Below are 20,327 nucleotides of genomic sequence, written 5' to 3'. Positions count from 1 at the left end.
ATATATATAATCCTTAATGAATATATCAGATATGCTTTTTGTTTGAAACAGCTTAATGCAAGATTATGCCTCCTTCATAAACCTACATTTCCTGTGTGGTTGACAAAGGAAGTTTGAAGGCCTGCTGAAGAAACTAAAATTCAGAAAGTCGTTCATATGAGACATTGCTATGCAATATATTGCAATATATTGCGCACTTATAATATACCAAATATGGATAGAGATCAAATGTATCCAATCATGTTTTGTCAAATATATCCGTGTGACTTAATAACCACACCTTTTGTCATCGCATATAAGAAGAATGTGAAACTTATTAAACTAGGAAGTACCCACAATTTGTGTCCAGAGTATCTGTATCGAGCTTCTTCTGATGCAGGGTTCTGGGGGCGGCCCGGTACTACTTCTTAGAATTAATCAGGACAGAGACAGTTAATTGAAGCAAGGTGGACTAAAAATAGGACTACCACCTTGACACCTACACTACTTATGTCTTCTCCTCCTCTATATTACACAGGATATCTTCATATTACACTGCTGCTCATATACAGTCATCCAGCATCCATGAAGAGAACAGCACAGATCTCCCCCCCCCCCCCACACACACACACACAATGGACTCTTCCAGCTCAGAAACAAACTGCCAAATGGTGGGCGACAACTTTTCCATGACCCCCCTTATGTAATAGGGCCAGTGTCCTATCAGAATGTTGCTCATAATATATATTCATGAGCAAAACTTGTAAAATTCATATCAAAATTCAATTCTACATTTTTTAAAGATTTTTTTAAAGCCAGAGTCGGAGCTCCGACTCCACAGCCCTGGTGGGCACCAACCTGTCAGGTCAACGCTCGCTTGCTCCTTGTTCCCTGCTCACTGTCAGTGCTATTAGGCCGGGTTTACATATGTCCGGCGGTGCGGCGGCGTTTCCCTCCGGCGCAGGAGAAAAGCGCCGGAGGGAAACGCATCTTTGAACTGATCCCATTGTTTTCAATGGGATCGTTCAAAATGTGCGGCGGTGAACTAGTGGCCGCCGCATCACCGGACCGTCGGTGCGTTAGGACGCATCTTGCACCGTCCTGGCGGACCGCCGCTCCGGTGATGCGGCGCCGCACCAATTCAATCGAATAGAGCGCCGGATGCCTCGCCGGGCAGGACGCATGCCGTTCGGCTCTGGCATCCGGCGTTCAGGCAAATAGTAACACAAAATAAACATATATCTCCCCCTGTGTGCTCTCCCCCTCCCCTATAGTCCCCCCTTGGTCCCCCAGTAGTATATCACCCCCCCTGTTTCTCCTCCAGTAGTATATAGCCCCCCTGTTGCCCCCCCAGTAATATTTAGCTTCCCTGTGTGCTCTCCCCCAATTAGTATACAGCATTGCTGTGCGCTCTCCCCCAATAGTATATAGCCCCCCATGTGCGCTCTCCCCCTCCCATATAGCCCCCCTGTGCGCTCTCCCCCTCCCATATAGCCACCTGTGCGCTCTCCCCTTGTAGTATATAGCCCCCCTGTGAGCTCCCCCAATTTAGTATATAGCCCCCGTGCGCTCCCCCGCAAATCCCATTGAAAATGACAGGAAAACATACTGGGGAAAAAAATGTCAACTGATGAGCGCAACTTGTGACAACTGATGACAACTGATGGAAACTGATGGCAACTGATGGTTTTTAATGAAAAGACGGATAGAAAAACTGATCACAACTGATGCATTTTTGGCATCAGTTGTGACATCAGTTGTGGTCAGTTTTTAGGCAAAAAACGCAACTGATGCCAACTTATATATGTAAACCCAGCCTTACACACATCATCAGCGAACAGGCAGCTGTGAAGGGGTTGCCCGGGCGATGTTTAGATCGTCCATGTGTCCCATAGAAGATAGCAGTGGTCTGTTGCGGCTGCTCCAATTGAGCGGAGGGATCGCCTGCAGACCGTAGCGATCATTGACGTTTTAATAGAACATGTTCGAAGACAGTGATCTGCTGACATTGTGTCTGTCGGCTGATAGTTGCCTTTGAACATTAGCTATTACAATAAGTTATTATCGGCTGGAACGGCCAGTAATCGGCCAAATAGAGCCAGTAATCGCTTGGTGTAATAGGGCCTTAAGGCTATGGTCACACATATTGGTTAGTATTTCCGTCATTATTTTGGCCAGTCTTTTTAGTCAAAACCAGGAGTGGAACTGACAGAGAAAAACTATAATTGAGACATCTGCTTTTTTTGTTTTTGATCCAATTCTGGTCTTGGAAAGAAACACTAACAAAAAATACTATGTATGAACATACATGTTGAAAGACCTTGATTGTCCGACATCGGCTGATTGTTGCCATTAACATGCCCTATTACACTATACGATTATCGGCTGAATGGTTGGTATTATCGTTCGAATTTTCACGATAACGATCGCATTTGAGTGATAATCGTTCCATGTAAACACAGCAAACGATCAAGTGACGAGCGAGAAATCGTTCATTTTGATCTTTCAACAAGTTCTCAAATCATCGTTGGTCGTTCGCAAAAAATTCGTAGATTGTTCCATGTAAACATTCTTTCACCAATTTAAGCTATGTGTGAGATAGGCTTAAAACGATCGCAAAAATTTTTTCCGTATGCTATATCTTTCCGTCTAAACACTGATCGTTATGAAAAACACATCATTCATTCGGAATCATTAATCGTGCGATCGGGGCGAATTATTGCTCCGTGTAAAAGTACCATAAGCCGATAATCATTTGGTGTAATAGGGCCTTTAGACTGTTTGAGCAGGTAAAGGGGCAGTGGTTAGAATGAATCTAGAGTGGGTGCTGAATTATGATTATTTTATTTTCTCAGTATCTTAGGATTCGCCCTAAAGTTTTGTGTTCCTTCCTTGTGCATGCAGATGTTTGCCCTTTGACTCGCTTTCAGTTTTCTGCTGTGTTAAAGGGGTACACCGGTAAAAAAAATATTCAACTACAGATTTGTAAATAACTTCTATGTAAAAATCTCCAAATGACATATTCAGTGCAAGAAAGCTAAACAAATGCAAGACAATGTGCGTTCAACAATCACAGGGCCAAAAATCACATGACTTCTGGATCTTTGTGAGTGGTAAGCTCCCCTAGTGTCACTCAAGCAGCGCTGTGATGACTTAGTGGCGATTCTTTCAACCCACGTGCTGCAGCATGCTCAAAGTCCAGATATGGCAGGATTATCCAGGGTTACTATGCATACTATGAGCCAATTTTATAGATATACAGGGAAGAAACCTTCTGAGCAGACCACTTTTTTGAGAAGACCCCCCGTAATAGAATGGTGTATAGAGCTCCTGATACCCGTGATGTGATAGAATAGTGTACAGAGCTCCTGATACCAGTAATGGAATAGAATGGTGTATAGAGCTGATACCAGTGATGTAAAAGAATAGTGTATAGAGCTGATACCAGTGATGAAACAGAATGGTGTATACAGCTGGTACTAGTAATGTAAGAGAATAGTGTATAAATACAGATACCAGTGATGCTATAGAGCTCCTGATACCCGTGATGTGATAGAATGGTGTAATGAGCTGATACCAGTAATGGAATAGAATGGTGTATAGAGCTGATACCAGTGATAGGACAGAATGGTGTATAGAGCTGATACCAGTGATAGGACAGAATGGTGTATAGAGCTGATACCAGTGATGGAATAGAATGGTGTACACAGCTGATACTGTACTTATGTTATACTATATTCAGTTCCAAAAATAGTTTTAGGGCAATACATGACTGTGAGCTCTTTCATCATAATGTATGTATAAATGTATGCTGTACATGTTCCTGCTTTAAATAGACACCTACTTCTTGACTAGACAAACCCTATAAAAGGGTTTTTGTGCAAAATTGGGTGGTCAGAGTTTTCACTGTACATCCTATATAATAGTAATAATAATATAATCAAGGTCTGTAACAGCACAAACATGTCTTCTTAAAAGGGGGTTATGACATAGGGCTGGTTGTGACTGTAGTATAGACTGTATGTCTCATCACAGTGTAATTATATTACTAATATATAAAGTGATGTCATTACTAGGGGGCGGGGCTGTGACACCCTCTTAGACGTGATTTAGAGGCTGGCTGTCAGCAGTAATAGAAGTATGGGCGTCTGATCACAAAGTATCACGGATGTATTGGTGACACCAGTGTAAAACCATCAATGCCATGCTGTAATATCTACACATGATAAACACTGTACATGCTCTTATATTTTTACTTATACAGAGAAGTAAACTAGGGTTAGACTTTACATTCAAGGCTAAAGGTATCTAGAGCCTCATGCCTCCATGTCTATTCTGAATAGATAGGCTTTAGCTTTATGATTGCTTGTCATGTTGTCAAGCCACCACTTATCAGATCAGAATATGTAGGTACATATAATATCTACAGATAACAGTAAAGGACTTTCCACATTATACTCAGGATATATCGGCACCCTATAACAAAGGGATGGTGACGTATAGTGCGCTGTACTGGCAGTGGCTCCATTTAACACTCAAGCCATTTCCCACCAATACATTTACTTCTGTGGGTCTCAAAACCGTTGTGAACTGTAAGTATATAAGTGCAGGAAATGGCCAAAACACATTCACTAGTTCTCTATGTTCAGGCAATAAATTGATTGGGGAAGCTGCAGTATATGTTGGTATATATGACAGAATGACAAAGTATACCACTAAAGTAAGGAAAAATCTGATGTGGGCAACCCCTAACCTGCACTGTGATGAATAGGCCAGGGGAGGGGGGCAGAGCCTAGAAGTTTAGTAACAGGAGGTAGCGCAGCCGTGCTTGGCTCTCCTTGTACACCAGGTACTCGCTCTGAGAAAAGTACGAGCCCTGGTACTCAGACATATTGATTGGTTTGCCTTGTGGTACAATAATCTTCCTTCCATCCAATATTAGCTCATGGTCCTTGGAGGGATCTGTGAAAAGAGGTGCAATGATATGAGGGGAAGTGATGAGCTGCATTGTAGACTAGACAAATGCTTAAATGAATACTCTGGCAAAAGTTTTTTTTTTCTTTCTTTCAAATCAACTGGTGTCAGAAAGTTATATAGATTTGTAAATTTGTCATGTCTTCCCATACTTATCAGCTGCTGTATGTCCTACAGAAGTGGTGCATTCTTTTCAGTCTAACACAGTGCTCTCTGCTATGACCTCTCTGAGACGGGAACTGTCCAGGGAAGGAAAGGTTTTCTGTGGGGATTTGCTACTGCTCTGGACAGTTCCTGTCTCAGGCAGAGGTGGTAGCAGAGAGCCCTGTGTCAGACAGGAAATAATACACCACTTCCTGCAGGACATACAGAATCTGATAAGTACTCGAATACTAGAGACTTTTAAACAGAAGTAAATTACAACTTTCTAAAAACTGTTGATTTAAAAGGAAACATTTTTGGCTGGAGTACCCCTTTAAATAGTAGCTTATTTACGGCATTGAAGAGAAGACCTGGAAATCTAGAGCTGCACTCACTATTCTGCTGGTGGAGTCACTGTGTTTATACATTACATGATTTATCCTGAACTGATCCTGAGTTACAGCCTGTATTATACTCCAAAACGGCATATACTATTCTAATAGAAGATTCAATATGAACATATATTACATTACTCATCCTGTACTGATCCTGATTTACAACCATTATACATCAGAGCTGCACTCACTATTCTGCTGAAACCATATAAACTTGCCAATGTGGCTGTATTAGTGGATATAGGCCCTATAATATCCGCACCTGGTTCTGTCATTCCACGTGCCACGACGCTGTCAAAGCCGGTTGGAGCACTTTTCAATGAGCAATCATCCTGTGTGATGTGATGCTCCTTCCCCAAAGCAACTTCATTCAAGAACATAATTCCAAGACGACTAGAGGTGGTGCCAACTGCAAAAATACAAACAGATGTCTGTACAGAAGTGTAGATATAAAATACTAATCCAATATTATTAGATTCTTTTCCATAGGGGGGGGGCAGTAGTATTTCTGTGCATAGGGGGCAGTGTTCATTATGCGACGCGCAACATCAGTCAGCTGGGTACTGCACTCAAATGTGTTTGTAACTTCCAAAGAGTTTGTATGAGAAGGAATTTGGGGCTTGAGACCCTTACACTAGAGATCAGAGGGGGTCCTGTGGAGAGGCGATAAATGTTGACTAAAAATTTAAACATTTTCTCCTAGTAATGGAATTCTAGGATTGTACTGTTTTATTGCTGCCTCTCATCTTACCATATCCAGCAGATTTGCTGTTCTCAGAAGCAAAATAAATCCCTCTGCCCACACGTCCTCCAGAGTGGGGCATTATGCGCAGGCCACTTTTCAAAATGGCAGCCACCACAGCCACGTTAGTGCCATGCCACAGCAGACGGCGATTATCAATGTCCTTATGGGTGCTGAGTCGTTCTTCCTGGGATAGGAGACACAATGGTCAGTGAGTGACAGCTGAATGGGGAGGCGGTGCATTTGTAAACAATGATACAATGAGTGACTGCCACCTAATGGTTGATATCTGCTCTGCAATATGCTTGGGTTAAGAGATTATTCTCACGCTGCGTAATCCATGGACTTTACAGAGCGTGAAGCTGGGCAGTAGACTCGGCATTTCTTGGCATCATGTATATATATGGTGCTGGGAGCGCCGAAAGTGTTGAAATCTTCACAGCTCTGTAGTGATACAACTGCACAGCTTTACACTCCATGAGGCCTGTGGATTGCAGAGCGTGAGAATAAGCCCTTTGGGTTTCTGTTAGTTCTGTAGGATACCTAAAATGATATTGTTGATATAAGTTGAGACTTGAGCTGTGTTAGTGGGTATTTCTATTACATTGGTGCTCCCTGATGGTGGCTATAAACTTTCAATAACTGACGAATAGTCCCCTGACGAAGTCACGTGATGTGACGATACGCGTAGGGTCTGCAGTCCGGAGCCCCCCTCTCTCCAGAGCCTTGGGTGACGTGATTTTTTGGATGTCTTTTATGTCTTGATCTTTTGTTGTGCTTATAGGTGTTCTGGTGTATATTCATGCAATCCAGTATTGTATATTTTTCTATTGATTTATTTATTGGTATGTACATGTTTATATGAGCACCTGCACTTTAATTGGACATTATTTAGTGATACCAGCACATGTTATGTCTTTCTAGACACAGGATACAGGCCCTGGACACATCGCTTTTTTGAGGGGCTGCGGTGGAAATAATGCATATATTACATGTTTTTCCTGTGTAAATGGTTTACCCTTATTGGGTTTTTAGGTGTTTTTAAATGTATTGTCTATCTGTGGTTGTGTTTTTCTTATTTTATATGAAAATAAAGATACTTTTTAAATATAGATTGGTTACATATTTGTGGGTGCGCCTTTTTGGTGTTTTTCTGTCTTTGTAAATTATGTAAACTTTCAATAACTGACAATTATCTCTTCCATACTCCCCAGCTTTACTGCGTTCTCTATGGGAAGGGGAGGGGAAAGTCACAGCCAGACTGCTCTGACCGCCACTGCTTTTCCATCTCAAAAATGTTTCCATCACATCTGATCCCTTTGTCCAGCGAGATAATCTGCCAGTGGAGTCTTGAGAGAGCCCTATGCACATTATACTGAGAGCTAAACCAAGACAGAAGTATAAAGTGCATGGGGACCTTAAGACTTATACACACATCAGGGATTCACTGAATGGCAACACAATCTAAAATAACCTGTATGGAGAAGGATAAGTGGCTACCAGACACCTTATTGCCACTGATCTGGGAAGGGAGAACACATCGATGAAAACACCTTAACCACCATACACCTCAGCTTATGTACAGTATATGGCAGGTAAAATGATGGGTCTAGGTAAGCTGCATCACAAATCCCTAATTAGTTACAAGCTTTACAATGACAAAGTTCCATTGAGATGGAGTGGTCATGATCTGATGGGACGGCAGTGACATTACCATGCTGCGTTCTGCGGTACATAGTGCTCTGTGACTGACCTCACCCTCTCGGTCCACACGCCAAACATTCAGGATTTTCAGCGGAACGTAGCTGGGTCCTGTGTGCTTCAAATAAGTGTCAATCACCTGCAATACACATTAAAGAAGATCCAGGAATAAAACACTTGCTGACAGATGTCACTGCCTTTGGGTGATACAAGCCTACAACAATGATAAATGGCTCCAGATTAGATAAATCGCCCCTTGGAAGTTTAATCTAGTATGAAATTCCCCTTTGTGCTTTACATTGCAGATATGTTCTAGTTGAGCGCAGCTTTAGGCTGGGTTCACACTACATATATTTTAGTCAGTATTGTGGTCCTCATATTGCAACCAAAACCAGGAGTGGATTGAATACACAAAAAGGCTCTGTTCACACAATGTTGAAATTGAGTGGATGGCCGTCATTTAATGGCAAATATTTGCAGTTATTTTAAAACAACGGCTGTTGTATTGAAATAATGGCCATTATTTACTGTTATATGGCAGCCATCCACTCAATTTCAACATTGTGTGAACAGAGCCTTTCTGTGTTTTCAATCCACTCCTTGTTTTGGTTGCTATATGAGGACCACAATACTGACTGAAATATACGTAGTGTGAACCCAGCCTTAGTCTGTGACTCCATCTTAACTGTATTTTTTTATTACAATCTGACTCCATAATATACACTACAGTATTTTTTCCCTATTTTCTGGTATTAACAATCCAACCAGTCCATTAGTGCAGATAGAGCTGATCACAATTAGTCATGTTTTGGGGTGTTCTGTCACCTGCAGTCTCAGGATTACCTTGTATTCTTTAGACTTTGGGTCCAGAAGGTTGAGTTGACACTTGAGGAGCTGATAATCTACATCCAGGGGGTGAGGGACCTCAGTCAGCTCTACCTTCTGCTCTTGCTTAACTTTGTCTGCTTGGAGGGTCTGAGCTAGCTCAATGTCTGCAAGGACCAGTAACATATCCTTCTTGGCTTGTAGCACCTCAAGGCTGTCGATGACGGGGGGTATCTGGCGTCCGAAGTTGTGGGGGATGATGGTGTAGAATTTAGAAGACAGGTCAGTGAGCACCTTCCTGTTTGCCTTCCTGTCCAATGCGGCCTGCAGGTCTTCTAATGCATCAAACCCCTTCGCTATTTGCGCTTTACTCAACTTTCCTAAGGGCATCTTCTTTATATCTGAAATACAATTCTAGCTGAAGATCATTGCCATATGCAGTCACCCCCATAAGCTCTGCTTATACCTTATGGAACATATGCTTAAAGGAGAAGTCCAGCGGAAAAAAAATTTTAAGCATTGTATTGCCCCCCAAAAGTTACACAAATTACTAACTTATACTTACTTTGGGAAATGCTTATAAAGAGTTTTTTTTCCCTGCACTTACTACTACATCAAGGCTTCACTTCCTGGATAACATGGTGATGTCACGACCCGACTCCCAGAGCTGTGCGGGCTGTGGCTGCTGGAGAGGATGATGGCAGAGGGATGCTCAGTGTCCCTCCAGTGCCCTGTGTCCCTCAGTGTCCTCCTGCCATCATCCTCTCCAGCAACCACAGCCCACACAGCTCTGGGAGTCGGGTCGTGACATCACTATTTTATCCAGAAAGTGAAGCCTTGATGCAGTAGTAAGTGCAGGGAAAAAAGCACTTTATAAGCATTTCCTGTGTCTATTGGTGATTTGTATAACTTTTGGGGGGCAATACAATACTTTAATAAAATTTTTTGTCAGACTTCTCCTTTAATAACCCTCCCCCAACCAGTGCTGCTATCCAGATACCTAGATTCATGGTCTGCATGGCATCTTTAAACATGTCACTGCTGAATATCAGAGACACCAGGTCTTGGGTGGGTTTGTCCAAAGAGCAAGGTCGGACCTTTTTGCTCACGCCATCTACGGTGTCCACCTGTGGAAGAATATAAGGAAAGCATTTATTAGTATTCATCATCTGATAACTTCTGATGTCTGATGTACTAAGTGTCATTTCAATACTCTCACTTCCAGTATCAAAATGACAACCCAAGGAGAAAGTTAGAGAAGTAAGCTCTCTGAAGTGGACTCTCCGCGTAGGTGAGAATTTAGGGGTGGTAGATGGATTAGAGATCACTTTAATTTCTACTTCTCCTTTTAACCAACCACAAATAACAATTGGGTTTTGTTATATCTCCCACCTTGACCACAGCCTCGCCAGTCTCCTCTTCTTCATCATCATCATCATGTTCCACCTCAATCATTGTGTACTTTCCAGAATAAGGAGTAAAGTTCTCTCTGTCCGACCAATTGTTCTTGGTTTTATCTTTGAACTTCTTCTCGAAGTCTTTCTTAGCAGAGTTTACATCAGTAAAAGGGGATAACTTGCTCTGGCCCACTTCTCCCTGCAGGACACAAAGTTGGGAAAACATCAAGAGAAAACTTCAAGAATCAGCTGACACCGCTCTGTGGCCAGGAGGCTCTTCACAGGATAGACTTCTAACCCAAAGGAAGGGGAAGGGGGGGTCCTGTCTGATACAGATCATTACCTCTATTGTCAGAGTGCATTTAGTATGGCTAGTGGCAGCCTTGGACTATTGCCAGGTCCATTCACATTGGATCACATTATTCTTATTCCTGCATTAGACTACTGTGTAATGTAAGATACAAATACATCTTTCCTGTTCTTACCACTCGGCCCCAGCGGTTCCAGCAGTAATACGTGTTCTTGCTGTTGGTGCTATGAAGCAGTTGGATGATGTAAAACTTATTGTTGTTATTTCCTATGTTTGTCTGGTTCAGCATACAGTCATAATCCTCGTACACCTGTTAGCATAAGAACAATAAGATAGTAAAAAAGAGCCCAGGATCCCTGATAGACCGGCACTACAGATCCAGAGCAGCTCTGTACCCACCTCTATGTTGCTAAGTCCGCTCTGTGAGCAGGCGGAGTCTATTTTGGCCTTCCCTTTCTTCCCCTTTGCAGCTTTAAGAGCCTGGACAGCGCTCTGGAAACGGTCTGGAGCCTTAATAACTTCCTCATCCTCCTCTTCCTTTATCTCCTCCTTTACCTTGACTTTCTTCCCCTTGCTGGGAGCCTTGGTCTGAGTTGCTGCTTTTCTCTTTGGAGCCATTTTTTGACCACTATACTGATATAAAGGCTGATTATTATATTGATTATAACTAATAATACAGACAATCGTTTTGTTCTTCACACTTGACATTTGTATAATATATTTGTAGAATTGTTGACCAAGTGAAGCCGATCTATACAGCCAGCAGTGGTAACATCAACATCTAGATAATATTAATATATTTTCACAGTTTGTATGCGATAAAATATATAATATTTTTCTCTGGAAGCCATCAGCAAGTTGCTGTTGACTGATCAACTATACCTATTATGTGGCTCAATTTAGCCCTGAGATGTGGTGTTCTGCTGTGAGGGAACCGTGGCCCTGACTTATCAAAGAGGCGTTCTAGGAAAAATTCACTTTTTCCCTATCTCTGCCTATCTCCGTATCGGGACCCGTCAGCTCTGTTATGAATAGAGCCAAGGGTATGGCGTGTGGCCCACGCCTCTGTTCATTCCTATGGAGCAGACGTAAGGGCCGAGTACAGTGCTTTTACCCCAACACTCGTCTCTTTCCGTCGCTCCATAGGAATGAATAGAATCTTAGGTCACGTGCCATACCCTTGGCTCTATTCATAACAGAGCTGACGGGTCCCGATACAGAGGTCGGCGGGGGAACAGAAGTTAATTGTTAAGTAAATTTTTTCTGGAATACCCCTGTAATGTATGCTATATGTAAACTCATAAAATAAATAATGATATAAGGAGGTCTGTCAACTACAGTTCCTAGGCAAACCATGTTAAAAATCATGAATTACAAAACAGGACTGTAACTATAATAAGCGGTGTTGACTATGTCCAATGAAACAAAGATTTCTACAACATAGAAGGGAATTCTTTCCTGTAAGAGCAGTCACACTATAGAGTTCTCTACTGTAAGAGCAGTCAAACTATGGAACCCTCTACTCCTCTACTATAATAGCAGTCACACTATCTAAGCCTCTACTATAACAGCAGTCACACTATGGAGCTCTCTAATGTAAGAGCAGTAACACTATGGAGCTTTCAACTTTTGGAGCAGTCACTTTGTAGAGCTCTCTACTGTAAGAGCAGTCACACTATGGATGTTTACTATAGGAGCAGTCACACCATGGAGTGCATTACTATGGGGCAGTAACACTGTGGAATTCTCTACTATAGGAGCAGTCCATAACACACTTCCTACAGAGATCTACCTACATAGCATGAGACACGTGTCTTTTTTCAACCGTACAAACTATGTAACTATCTATCTATGTAACAGTTTACATTGAAGTGGATTGTCCTCAGTCTGATATAAAAAGAATCTGTCAGCTGTAATTCATATTCCATACTGCTGATACTGTTAGATAACTTTGCTGTTACACATGGTCCCTTTCATTTATCTGACTGTGCTTCCAGAATGCAGAAAAATGATTTTATTCTCTGGTACACAGAGGCTTTTCCAAGCCCCTGAAAAGCTGTAAGCTGAAATGCCTTCTCTCTCCTCCCTCCCTGCTTGATTGTCATATGGAAGGTGAGTTCAGGTATGGGAGTTATGAGATGATACAACCCTAAGCACTTCAGGAGCTCAGGAAGCCTCTTTTACTCTTTGTGCCAAAGAACAAAAGCATATTTTATGTTTTGGAAGCACAGATGGATGGATGAAAGGTGCTAAAAGCTATCTAACAGTGTCAGTAGTTTGGATTGTGAATTGCAACTGACAGAGTCCCTGTCCCAGAATGCCAATAAACCAGGGGTGAGGAGGAGCAGTGACAACAGAGTCATGTTATCCCATTATACTAAGGGTGCCTTCACACCTACCGACTCGCAGCGTTAATAACGCTGCAAGTCGTCTGGGTCCTGGCAGATCACTGTCATTACATACACGCAGCGGTCTGAACAACTGCTGCGTGTATGTAAATCTGCCGGCCACTTAACCCCTTCTGATGCCGGCCGCCTCCTGCTCCACTCTGTATACATACCTCCTCGCTCCACAGGGTCCCGGCGTCCTGCTCTCGCGCCCGGCCAATCAGTTTGTTGCCCAGCCGCAGCCACTGATTGGCCGGGCGGGAGAGCAGGACGCCGGGACCCCGTGGAGCGAGGACAGGTAATGTATACTGAGCTGGAGCGGGAGGCGGGCGGCATCAGATGGGGTTAAGCGGCCGGCAGATTTACATACACTCAGCGGTCATTCAGACCACTGCGTGTATGTAATGACAGTGATCTGCCAGGACCTAGCCGACTTGCAGCGTTATTATCGCTGCGAGTCGGTAGGTGTGAAGGCACCCTAAAGAATGATTCTCCTCCAGTTGTGCAATGTGGGTTCAAACAGAAAACATGCCCCACATGAGAGCTGCTCCAGGGAAGGTTTTACTTCTTAAAGGGCTAGGCTTGTTATCTTACTGGTCATGCGATTTTTACAGCAGGCAACTTCCTCCCCCACAGTATGTATTACATTCCTCCTCCAGTTTTAGCCATAGCCACATAGTAACATCTCCCAATGCTGCACCTGCTGCCCCACAACCCACCTGGTCACATGACCACCTGTCACTCCCATCTCACCTGTAATTTGTGCCGTGCACCTGAAACCTTTGTCCATAGCAACGATAACAGTCACTGCTCTGGGGATAGTTCTCAGTATATGTATGAACCTCTAGGGAGATTATGCAGAAGGCAGGGCGAGGCTTTTACACCGCAACGTGTCACATACCTGCAGCTATATATCCTAGGACTTGGCATGAATTTACTGTAGTGTATTAATAGTAATTCTCCAGTGATGCCCTGCACATGCAATCGCTACAGAGGAAATATTGCTTTGTCCAGCACCTCTGGTATCACATTACTGCTTCCTGTGCAATTCCCAATATTACTAACCGAAAGGGGGTTATCCAGGCTTAGAAAAACATAGCTGCTCTCGTCCCATAACAGCGACGCGCCTGTCCTCAGTTTGGGTTCTATTAAAGTGAATGGAGCTGAATTGTAATTACCACATACAACCTGAGGACAGAGCTGGTGCTGTTTTTTTGTGTGAATAACTACAAGTACCAGGATGAGCTTTTCTCCTGTCATTACGTCTAATATGGGTAGCCTTTATCTGTTACTGACATTCCCTGTTGCATCCGTGTCATATAGCGTTAGCAAGATAGGCTAAGGCTTGTAGTTCTTCACAAGTGAAAAAAGTTAGAGACACCCAAGTCTGTTGTGCACTTTAAAAATGCTGAAAATTAGAGCAGCTGAGCAGCCGTGATCCCTCTGTATACTCGCTGTCTATATTGTCCTTACCTGCTAGAGGTGAGATGTCAGAGCTGTAGGGAAAGTGCTACATGCAGGGCCTTCCACTCAGGACTACAATCAGGAAGGCAAGTCACAACAAGCCTGGCTGCTCCTCCTCCTCCTGGCTGTCATCCATCCCACAGCCTGCTCTCCACCTACTGGAAAGTACAGTCATAGCTTACATCAATATGACAGATCCTGCAAAACTTACAACATAAAAATATGCTGCATGAATTACTGGAGGATTTTACAGGGGTTTTCAGGTTTTATGCAAATAAAGTTGAATCACTACAACTTTTTAGGGTACAAACACACACGGCTTATATGCTGCGTATTTACTGCTGCGATACGCAGCAGATACGCAGCAGATTAGATCTAAATAACTAAACACAGTATCAAATCTGCTGCGTATCTGCTGTGTGTGTTTGTACCCTAAATATACTAGAGGTGATCATTTTCTGATTCCCCATAATAACCAATCACAGCTCAGCTTTCATTTTCATGCAATCCTTTTTCATCTTGCACAGAATGATAAATATGCCCCTTCATGTTTCAGACAAGAACTCCGCCATTGTTTGCCTATGTGGTACAGCACAGACTATTAGTAATAATAATGTAGAGGCTCCTGTGTATAACAGCTTTAGATGATGGACTGTATAAGGGCTGTCTGCCATCTCGACTCCTTCACATCCAGCTTCTTGTCTCTACCGTGTTTCCCCGAAAATAAGACATCCTCCTAAAAAGGGAAACCCCCACTATCCTACAATAAGACCCCCCTCCCCCCCAAAAAAATAAGGCACCCCCCTAAACTATGGCACCCCCTGAAAGTAATGGTGCGTTTACACAGGCAGATTTATCTGACCAATTTAGGAAGCCAAAGTCAGGAATGGACTGGAAAAGACAGGGAATCTCAGTCTTTCCTTTATGACCTGCACCCTGTTTATAGTCTGTTCCTGGCTTTGGCTTTAAAAATCTGTCAGATAAATCTGGTGTAAATGCACCATAAGGCACCCCTCAAAAGTAAGGCCGCTAACCACCCACCCACCACCAGCCTCACTTATTTACTTACCTAATCCCCTTTTGGACCTTGACAGCCAGCGCCACAGGCACACTATTTCATGGCCCCCATGTTCGTCCCCACATCCCGTCGCACGGGGGGGGGGGGGGGGGGGGGGGGCGGGGGGGGGTTATCATTGCATCATTGAATGAATCAGGACAGCAATTTATTACACAAAGCAAAACAAGGGTATGTACTATTGTGCTGCTGGATACTATAGAGTTAAGTACCCCAGTTCCAGTGCTGAACAATTTGGTTTGATTATAGAGGTGCATCCAGTTCATACTGATATGAGACATAACGTGAGCCCTATATATCTACCTCCATAGAACAGGGCTATAACTCTAGAGCATTAAAGGAGGAAACCATAATTTCCCAAAAGACAGGGGGGGGGGACATAATAAACAAGCTCTACTTACCTTTCCCTGTGCCTCCGCAGCTCTGCCTTACTGCTCTGGGTGCAGGAAATAATGGAATTAAACAACAAAGAAAATATACAAAGTATAAAGACAGATGAATTTAATAATACTGGTGTGAAGTGTTGATATGTAGAAGTCTTATATCCTTAAAATTAATTAACAGTATCACATATTCTGCAGATACTACATATAGATATCCCAGCAAGCGCATACATAGCTAGGAAGGTGTTTGTGTATTGAGGGATCAGGCAGTTGTGATGGAAACACAGTGAACTGATACTTATCACCTACTAGACCAGTTCCTTTGTGTACACGTCCAACAACTCTTATAGAGCCATAGAATCTTATAGAGACAGAATGATTTACCACTGTGCCACAGTATGTTCTCTCATGTACTTTGCCACAGTCTCCCTCCTCATGTACTGTGCCACTGTCTGCCCTTTCATGTACTGTACACTGTCTCCCTCCCCATATACTGTAAGAGAAACAGATCGCTGTCATGACAAGGGAAAAACCAAGGCTAGGTATTCATCCACATACAGCTGTTTTGGGGTGTTGCCCGTCATCAGTGTGGAGCAGGATTCTGGCTAAGTGGGAGCAATGCCTAGTAGAGCCATAAGAGAAACAGATTGCTGAACTCAGGGAGACCAGCCAAACGACAACACTGCTGGCTGCTAGTGAAAGCGCTCAATGCAGTGAAGTCCTAGGTGCATTGCCCCCTGGGAAACATGAATATGCAAAAGAAGAGCCCATGGAGCCTCATCAGAGTTTCAAAACACAGGACTAGCCAGAAATCCCTCCGAGAAGGACCCAGTCAAGGGGCAGCTCCTGTTAGGAAACCACCATATTAAGTGGCCCTATAAGTCAATGTAATGACAAGGGAAAAACCAAGGCTAGGTAACCATCCACATACAGCTGTTTCGGGGTGTTGCCCCTCATCAGTGTGGAGCAGGATTCTGGCTAAGTGGGAGCAATGCCTAGTAGAGCCATAAGAGAAACAGATTGCTGATCTCAGGGAGACCAGCCAAAGGTAACACTTCCGACTGCTAGTGAAGGCAATTAAAGCAGTGAAGTCCTAGGTGCATTGCCCCCTGGGAAACATGAATATGCAAAAGAAGAGCCCGTGGAGCCTCCTTCCTGGGGGGGGGGGTATCTGGCTAGTCCTGTATTTCGAGACTCTTTGATGAGGCTCCACGGGCTCTTCTACTTTTGCATCCCCATATACTGTGCACTGTCTCCCTCCTCATGTTCCGTGCCACTGTCTACCCTTTTCTGTACTGTGCAAGGTCTCCCTCCTTTATGTACTGTGTCGTCCTCTAATTATTGTTTCTAAACCTGCAGCTCTACAGCTGTTTCAAAACTACAACTCCCATCATGACCTCTCTGTGTGGCATGAACAGTGTGACATCAACTGTCAGCAGGGTAAAATAGGGGTTGTAGTTCTGCAGCCTAGAAAACCACAGGTTGGGGACCACAGCCCAGATTATGTTATTATGTTGCCTAAAATGTGGTTTTAGAATCAAAGTCCATCATGAATCCTGTATCAATGGCCCCCATTTAGCCAACTGTTACTCATGTATCCCTTTCTTCGTTTCTTGCTGCATACTACACACAGACGATGGGTGACGTGGTCTGCTGCATAGCTCCGGATCCCCGCACCGTTATAACAGAACATTCTACAGGCATATTCGCTACAATATAACGGCACAGGTCACATGACACAGTGATTTGGTTGCCTGGATACCACAGAGATAAAGGCTTAATCCCATAATTTATAAGGACTTTTGATTACGCCATGCCCAGGTGACCAGAGTGGGAGGAGCTATTGTCAATCTGCTGTGTTCCCGGGCTTACTTTCAGGGGAGTAGTCTGTGCTGGGTTCCTGTAGGCTGTACTGCTATGCCATGTTCTGCAGGCATAGGGGTCTGGCTGTACTGCTATGCCATGTTCTGCAAGCATAGGGGTCTGGCTGTACTGCTATGCCATGTTCTGCAGGCATAGGGGTCTGGCTTTACTGCTATGCCATGTTCTGCAGGCATAAGGGTCTGGCTGTACTGCTATGCCATGTTCTGCAGGCATAGGGGTCTGGCTGTACTGCTAGGCCATGTTCTGCAGGCATAGGGGTCTGGCTGTGCTGCTATGCGTTGGTCTGCAGGGACAGGGGCTGGCTGTACTGGGACAGGGGTATGTGGCTGTACTTTAATAAAATGCTCTGCAGAGACAGGGGGTTTAACTACTGTCTGGGTGCAATGTTCTGCAGACAGGCGTCTGGCTGTACTGTTAGACAAGGTTCTGCAGGGACAGGGGTATGTGGCTATACTTTTAAACAATGTTTTGCAGGGATGGGGGGGGGGGGGGCTGTGACCACTGTCTCATGCAATGGATAGGGGACTGGCTGTACTGTTATGCAATGTTCTGCAGGGGTATGTGGCTGTACATTTATGCAATGCTCTGCAGGGACAGGGAGCTGTAACCATTGAGTGAAATGTTTTGTAGGGACAGGGGTCTTTGGCTGTACTTTTATGCAATGTTCTGCAGAGTAAGTGTGTGGCTGTACCTTTATGCAATGTGCTGCAGGGACAGGGGGCTGTATAAGAAATGTTGGTTATAAAATGAATATCTTGTAGTTTGCCATATTTTAGATATATTATAAGGTAATCATTTAAGGGAATTAAAGGGGAACTCCACATAAGGAAAAAAATTCTATTAAAAGTTATATAGATGTGTCTATATAATGTATTACCGTATCTGTGCGGTTCTGCCACACTGGTAGCTGATAGAAATCCAGGAAGTGAAGAAAAATGGCCTCTGTGCCAATTCACATTGTCTCCTGCTCCCACTGCCATCCCACCTTAGGAGACAAATATTCCATGTATCTGTCTCACATTGTGTGTGTTTGCTGAGGACAGGCTGATGATGCAGACAGGAGGCAGGGTGTGATGTCCCAGGAGGCTTGGCTGGATCCCCCAATCCCCTGAGTGATTCACCATCTTTGACCGGCCAGAAGCAGGTGCAGCAAGGACTGTGATGAACAGCTGAAGGAAAGCATTGCATTCTGGAACCAGTACTGCATTCTGGGAACTACTTAACCAGGAAGTACAGAAACACAAAACAAAACCCCCCCAAAACAAATGGATTTTTGGTAGTTTTTTAAAACTGGGATAGACATGTAAGTAATGCGTTATGCTTCTGCAGAAGTTTCATTTTTTTTAACCTCTACCTGGAGTTCCCTTTAAAGATAGTGGATCCTGTGTTTTGCATGTCTGGATTCCATGCATGCTAAATACCCATTGTTTGCCCAGATTCTCGTATCGAAAGGTCACTTGGTAACACAGAGTGTTTACAGATGCAAAATAACAATGTGATACAAACTGACAATTTGTCCCTGCGATGATCAAAGGATTCTTTCCAAGGAAGTAGAGATGTGATGTCTGCAAGAATGGGGGAAAACAAGAGACATTCCTCACTAGCAATATATGATTATTTTACACTCACTCTTGTATATCATTTATTGGCCTAACTTCGCATCTAGACTGAGTAGGAGAGTGGTGTGTGTGTGTGTGTGTGTATGTATATGTATATCTATAAATATAAACTGTATTTAAGTATTTATATATACATAATAATTCTTACAAAATCGCTCTATTATTATATTATCATCCTCCTTTGTAATATATTATCCTTTTCTGTGGTGATTACTTTTCCCAAATTAGTGTCAAATACAAATATGGCGATTCTACACCGTAGCCCCTCTACAAGATCAATAATAAACACATTAAAAATAGCTTCACACATAAAGCAATCACAGCCGATTTCACCATGTGAGTTTGCTGTGAAAACCGCTGCAATTCCCCTCCTGTAAGTTTCAATAGGATTCCATACTCGCAGCGCAATTGTCATCTCAGCATCCTCATTTTATAGACCAACCTTTCATGCGACACAGAATCAAACGTCCACATACACAAAGTCACCCAGGTCCAAGGGCGAGGCATTCCATCTTGTATCTTCTGAATTTGGAAACGCCTCTTCGTAACAGAGAATAAAATTAATTTTTCCACATCTTAGAAGCACAGGAGGTAACATGTGCCGTCGGCAGTTTGGAACATGAATTACAATTGACAGATTCCCTTTAGGATACAATCTCCCTAAAAACCCTTAAATACTTTAAACCACAATAGATGTTAGATTTACAGGCCTATAGTTTCCATGATCACTTTTTGACCACTTCTTGAACATTGGTACCACATTAGCTATGCACCAGTCTTGTTTGAGGTGAAAACTGGAAGTCACAAAGATCAGAGCACTTATTCTCTCTCACATGATATACCCCTCTAAAATATGTGTTTGTCTGTCTACATTTCAAGTCCAATGTTGTGGAAGCTACAGATGGCCTCAGTCACGGACATTGAATGCAAGTCTGGGACTGTTTCGCCGGATGGCACGATGTATCAACTTCTGGATGTGCTTTTGCAGAGTGGGGGGGGGGGGGGGGTGCAGTTTCTGAAATGGGGTGCTTTGTGGTGCTTTCTAACATAC

The 20,327-nt window shown here is 43.4% G+C and overlaps 1 protein-coding gene across 3 annotated transcripts; it reads right to left on the bottom strand.

The window, feature by feature from the left end:
* Positions 1 to 3,872: 3,872 nt before the first annotated feature.
* PARP3 (poly(ADP-ribose) polymerase family member 3) lies at positions 3,873 to 14,427 on the bottom strand. 3 transcript variants are annotated; one of them, XM_069966586.1, is made up of 10 exons: positions 14,325 to 14,427; positions 10,864 to 11,097; positions 10,640 to 10,774; positions 10,150 to 10,353; positions 9,758 to 9,884; positions 8,776 to 9,158; positions 7,985 to 8,071; positions 6,241 to 6,418; positions 5,752 to 5,898; positions 3,873 to 4,941 (listed from the first exon to the last, which is right to left on the bottom strand). In XM_069966586.1, the coding sequence occupies exons 2-10, from the start codon at positions 11,080 to 11,082 to the stop codon at positions 4,772 to 4,774; spliced, it is 1,650 nt and encodes a 549-aa protein (XP_069822687.1). In that variant the 5' UTR covers positions 11,083 to 11,097; positions 14,325 to 14,427; the 3' UTR covers positions 3,873 to 4,771. The 3 variants fall into 3 exon arrangements, with proteins under 3 accessions (XP_069822687.1, XP_069822689.1, XP_069822688.1); XM_069966588.1 differs by having other exon boundaries at positions 10,864 to 11,092; positions 14,325 to 14,426; XM_069966587.1 differs by having other exon boundaries at positions 10,864 to 11,109; positions 14,325 to 14,424.
* Between the last annotated feature and the right edge of the window lie 5,900 nt (positions 14,428 to 20,327).

Source organism: Dendropsophus ebraccatus, chromosome 4 (genome assembly GCF_027789765.1).
Source record: "Dendropsophus ebraccatus isolate aDenEbr1 chromosome 4, aDenEbr1.pat, whole genome shotgun sequence".
NCBI lineage: Eukaryota > Metazoa > Chordata > Amphibia > Anura > Hylidae > Dendropsophus > Dendropsophus ebraccatus.
This window is presented reverse-complemented; position numbering and strand designations above follow the sequence as displayed.